This window comes from Castanea sativa, chromosome 2 (genome assembly GCF_040712315.1).
Source record: "Castanea sativa cultivar Marrone di Chiusa Pesio chromosome 2, ASM4071231v1".
Lineage (NCBI taxonomy): Eukaryota > Viridiplantae > Streptophyta > Magnoliopsida > Fagales > Fagaceae > Castanea > Castanea sativa.
In genome coordinates, this window is record NC_134014.1 from 24330483 (window position 1) to 24336482 (window position 6000).

Below are 6000 nucleotides of genomic sequence, written 5' to 3' on the forward strand. Positions count from 1 at the left end.
GATAACAAAATACATTTTGCATGATAAATGCATGATAAATCGGATGATTTTTATGGGTTTGGTTGCAAAATTTGGGACTTATGTTATTTTACCTCCACGAATGCTAGGGATGGCTCTACATTGATGTCAAGGTGGTCACAGGATCGCCCTGACTTGGAAAAAAATAATTATTATATATAAAAAAATAAAAATTTTATGATCTTTTAACTTTAAAAAAAAAAGGTGATCATCCTAAATTTTTCTAGGCCCAATGTAAATAAACTTTGGACAAAATTTGGTAACAAACTTGATTGTAGATTAAGGCTACAACTTGACTTAATTTTTTTTTATTAAATCCACCATTATATTACATTGTCTTCTTATATCCTTCATGCTTGCAAATTAGATATCAATAAAATCAAATATCAATAGCTATGTCATCAATTAAATGTTTAAATTTTAAGTTTTTTTAGTCTAGAATTATACACAAAAAGAAGTTTATGGATCAAATAGTAAGTAACATCTGATTAGAATGAAATTTGATTTTTTTTTTACTAAAAATTCGATATTTTTAAAAAACATAAAGAACATGTAATTTAACTATTAGATTTTCAAAATATGTAGTCATATTAATTTGTTTAGTGAGAGTTGTAGCCTTAAGCTACAATTAAGTTTGTATAGCCAAATTTCTTCTCAAAAAAAAAAAAAGTTTGTAACCAAATTGTATCCTTAAACTTTGGTCTCCTTAACAATATATTAGGCCTTTACAAACACAAAGGAAAAGCTCAAGAAAAATTTTATTAAACTGTTTTTTTAGAAGAATATGATTTTGAAAAATATATAATTTGTAGTATTGATAATGAGACTATTATGTAACAAATTCAAAAAAAAAAAACTCGTAGAAGAAAATTGCAAAATTTTATGTATTTATGTTTTTTTTTTGTCAATATATAAAATTTTTTTATTTAATTTTATATAATTTAAATTTCATAATAACTACCTTGCAAAATTTAAATAGTGGTCAGTGTCCATTACATATTAAAAAAAAAAAAACCTTCTACCGTGTGACATATTACACAAGTGTCTAAAATTTGGGGGTGATAGTTTTGGGGTTGTCATGCATGGGTACACAAAAATCAAAATACAAAAGTGAGAAGGGTCCAAATTCCAATACAAAGGGTTTGGTTGGTTAATAGGGGATGATGATGACGATACAGGATATAGAGAGTTGTTTTGTTTGGTAAGTGAGAAGGAGAGCGCAAACTTAGACCAGACCAACCAATAAGAAAATCATGTGGTGGGTTTGAGAGGCAAACTTACCAACTCACTTGTCACGTGCCAGCCAGCAGCCTCACTAGTTTGTAGTAGTTGATGGAGTTTGGAGCTTCACATAAGGCATTGGTCAAGCACGTGATCCCCAGCTACCCTCCCTTCCTCTCAAAAATACCTATATATAAAAACACTCCTTCCCAACATATTGTGACACCCACAACTTAAATACAATCGTAGCCACTGCAACTAGGTAGAGAAGGTGCTAAGCTTTGAGCTTTTCTTTTAGAGAAAGAACAAAAAAATGGTGACTGTTGATGAAGTACGTAAACTTCAAAGGGCTGAGGGTCCTGCCACAGTCATGGCTATTGGAACTGCTACTCCTCCCAATTGTGTAGACCAAAGCACTTACCCTGACTATTACTTCCGCATCACCAATAGCGAGCACAAGACTGAGCTCAAAGAGAAATTCAAGCGCATGTGTAAGCAGCTCTATCACTTTTTTTAACTTCTTCTTGTAGTTAATTATTACTTAGATTCTGGCAGATCAAATTGCATATATTGTTATATACGCACATTTTAATAATTACTTAGATTCTTCTTGTAGTTAATTATATACGCATATATTATTACTTAGGTTTAATGCACATTTTAATAATTTTTTTAAAATTCAACATAAAATTTTTAAGAATAAATAGAAATACATATTGATGTAGTATGGATTGGATATGGGCCAAAATATCAAGAAAGTTCCACCATTATCCGATTTAGCATTAACATATTTTGCTTCTTTCTTCTTCTTTTTTCACAAAATAAGTTAAAGTATATTTGTACTTTGAAAGAAAAAAAGACTTTGATAAGTTGTATATAAGCAAACTAAGATAAAAGCTAAACAAAAAACCTGTAACAAAACATATATGTTAAAATCATTTCTTTTAATATATTTCAATTTAATGGCATACTTATGTTATTTTAAGAGAGTTTTATAAGAAAATATTTTATAAGGCCAACTATTGTAATTAAGTAATTAAATATATTGAGTACTATAAGAAAAGAAATAACATATTTTTTCTTTATTACTTTTCTTCAAATTTTGGTCATATACTTTCAAGAAAAGTAATAGTGAAAAAAAAAACATATTTTATGTTAAGATCCAATCATCCAAATTATATAATAAAAAAAATCAATAGAATAAATATATGAAATCATTAATTTAATAGTTCGTTGATCAATTATAGAAATACAATTTGATATAATAAACAACTATATGGTATAGACAATATTAAATTTAAACTCAATAATACTTTTATACAAGTATAATAATAAAAATAAAATAAGTATTATATTTTCAAATACAATACAAATATCCCCTCCAAAAAGAATTTTTTTCGAAATATTTTAATTTCATACAATATATAGGAGTTTATATAAATACGAGAATATTAGTTTAAAATTTTTACTCATAAAATAGGGAAGCGGCATATTGATCAATTGTTCATAGCTACCGAGCTAGCAAAACAAATTACTTAAACAAAAAAAGAAGAAGAAGATAATGTGTCCCCTTCTTCTAGAATTCTCTATGACCTATATATTAAGGTTAACATAATTAAAATCAATTATGTTCGGTCTGACAACCAAATAACTTTTAATTTGAGGTTTCAAACAAATGAATGGTAAGAAAGAAAAAAAAAAGAACCTCAATTATGCTTTAATCAAACAAATTTTTTTTAATTCAGTTTAGTAATAGAAATGGTTGGTAATTATCGTGAGCATGCAATTTCAGGTGACAAATCCATGATAAAGAAGAGGTATATGTATTTGACAGAAGAGATCCTAAAAGAAAACCCACATGTATGCGAATACATGGCACCTTCATTGGATGCAAGGCAAGACATGGTGGTTGTAGAAGTACCAAGGCTAGGCAAAGAAGCAGCCACAAAGGCCATCAAGGAATGGGGCCAGCCCAAGTCCAAGATTACCCACCTAGTCTTTTGCACCACTAGTGGTGTGGACATGCCTGGTGCTGATTACCAACTCACTAAGCTTTTGGGCCTACGCCCTTCAGTTAAGAGGCTGATGATGTACCAACAAGGTTGCTTTGCTGGTGGCACGGTTCTACGTTTAGCCAAAGACTTGGCTGAGAATAACAAGGGTGCTCGTGTACTTGTTGTGTGCTCTGAAATCACTGCTGTCACATTCCGTGGGCCTAGTGATACCCACCTTGATAGTCTTGTGGGTCAGGCTTTATTTGGTGATGGTGCAGCTGCTATTATAATTGGGGCTGACCCGATTCCTGAGGTTGAGAAGCCTTTATTTGAATTGGTCTCTGCTAGCCAAACCATTCTTCCTGATAGCGATGGAGCTATTGATGGGCATCTTCGTGAAGTTGGGCTTACATTTCATCTCCTAAAGGATGTTCCTGGCCTCATTTCAAAGAACATTGAGAAGAGCCTAGCTGAGGCATTCCAACCTCTGGGTATCTCCGATTGGAACTCCCTTTTCTGGATTGCACATCCTGGTGGGCCTGCTATCTTGGACCAAGTAGAGCTCAAATTGGGCCTCAAGCCCGAAAAGATGCGTGCCACACGTCATGTGCTTAGTGAGTATGGCAACATGTCAAGTGCTTGTGTTTTGTTTATTTTGGATGAAATGAGGAAGAAGTCTAAGGAAGATGGGCTCAAGACCACCGGCGAGGGGCTCGAGTGGGGTGTGCTATTTGGGTTCGGCCCTGGGCTCACCGTCGAGACTGTTGTGCTCCACAGTGTCTCTTCTTAAAGCCCCATATTGATTTCTTTTGCTCCATTTTTACTGCTCTTGCTTTCTTTGGCTTTTGTTTACCGCTTATAAGCCATCACTGGGTATGTTATATTTTATTTTAATGTTGTAGATTGTTTATTACAACAGAGCCAGCTACCATGTACCAACTACTATTATGATATAATAATTTCTGTTCTGTTTTATGATATGGTGAAGTAAATTTTATAATTCTTAGCCAATGGAGGGTTGAAAACATACCAATGTTATTTTTCTAATAATATAGTAAATTATCTATATATATATAATAATAATTTCTGTTCTGTTTAATGATATGGTGAAGTAAATTTTATAATTCTTAGCCAATGGAGGGTTGAAAACATACCAATGTTATTTTTCTAATAATATAGTAAATTATCTATATATATATATATATATATATATATATATATATTAGGAGGATTCAGAGAATTAGTTATTGATTTTTTTCCTATCAAAATACCCTAAATTAATTAACCAATAACTTAAAAATTGGGTTAAAATAGTAAATTGGCAAAAGAAAGTTGTTGCTTTTTTTAATGTCAAAAATACCCCTACCTAAAACTTAAAAATGTGGTTAAAATGGTAAATTGACAAAAATGATAAATTCTTACTTCTAATTTAAAATGCCTTCCTACTTCTAATAAACTTATACTTGTAGGTTGATTTAAATTCCTACTTCTACTTACTAACTCCCTACAAAATAGGATCACTTTTTTGTTAATTTTAAAACTCTTTCAATCTACAAAACTCACCCCACGTATTCATCACATTCTTAGATTTTTTTTTTTTTTTTTGTGATTGGAAAAAGTATAAATCTCAAATTATAATAAATGTAAATTATTAATCTTTACCCAAAAAATAGTACAGTCTCTGAGCATGCGCGTGAGGCTAGTAAATATATTATATTTCTATTTTATGATATTGTGAAGTATATTTTATAATTCTTATTTCTTAGTAGCTAATGGAGGGTTGAAAGCATACCAATGTTATTTTTCTAATAATATAGTAAATTATCTCATAAATATATTATATAATAAATTATCAGAGACTTACCAGTTGAGCTAAATTGTTGGTTTCGATTAATACATACCAAATAATTTCTGAAAAAAATAATATATCCAAAACTCTCATAAGCAATGAGCATATATTAGTATAATTATATATTTCAAAGTTATACTTTTATTATTAGTATAATTATAGTAGAAGTCTTACTGATTTTTCATTTTTCTTCATCAAATTGTTTGCCAAAAAAGCATCCTTAAGTTTATCACAAAGTCTATATTTTAAAAGTTTTATCATTGAAAAAACTTGTTTTATTATTTCTTATAATTGGAGGAGTCAACCTACAATGAAACAGCCTATCAATCAAATGATAAATTTTTTACTTTCTTGAAAATGTTAATTGATTCCTTGTGTAGCTCAGATATTGTATACATTGATAATGCAAGAATCTCAATGGGCCACTTGTCCAAGCAAGAGCTTTGGAAGACTTGCAAAACATAACACTCAATTGAAGAGCACTAGTATTATTTGTACGGTGTTTATGTAAAGGTCTTTCTTGCCCATTCACTTCCTGATTCCTCCTACCATCTAAAGTCATAACATAATTTGGGTTAAAGGGCACAAATCTCATGATTTAATGGCCACTACTACAAATCGTGGGTTGATGAGGCAAGAATCTCGCACTTTAGTTTAGGTGGCCGTGCCTTTCTATTTGTAGATCTCGTCCAACTACCCTCTAGGGGTGTGCGCGGTTCGGTCGGCTCGGTTTTTTTTTAAATTTGCTACCGAACCGATAGGGATCGGTTTTATAATAATTAAAACCGATGCATACCGATTAGGGTCGGTTTTTCAACCTATAGCAGTGCGGTTTGATCGGCTCGGTTTAATCGGTTTTGGTCAGTTTGAAACATTAACAATCTTTTTTTTTTTTTAATAAAAAAATCTGTTCAACCT

The 6000-nt window shown here is 31.1% G+C and overlaps 1 protein-coding gene across 1 annotated transcript; it reads left to right on the top strand.

Annotated features, from left to right (window-relative positions):
- Positions 1 to 1453: 1453 nt before the first annotated feature.
- On the top strand, positions 1454 to 4211 carry LOC142626082 (chalcone synthase 1). Its single transcript, XM_075799858.1, has 2 exons — positions 1454 to 1730; positions 3032 to 4211. Exons 1-2 carry the CDS (start codon positions 1553 to 1555, stop codon positions 4021 to 4023), a joined length of 1170 nt encoding a protein of 389 aa, XP_075655973.1. The 5' UTR covers positions 1454 to 1552; the 3' UTR covers positions 4024 to 4211.
- The last annotated feature ends 1789 nt before the right edge of the window (positions 4212 to 6000 follow it).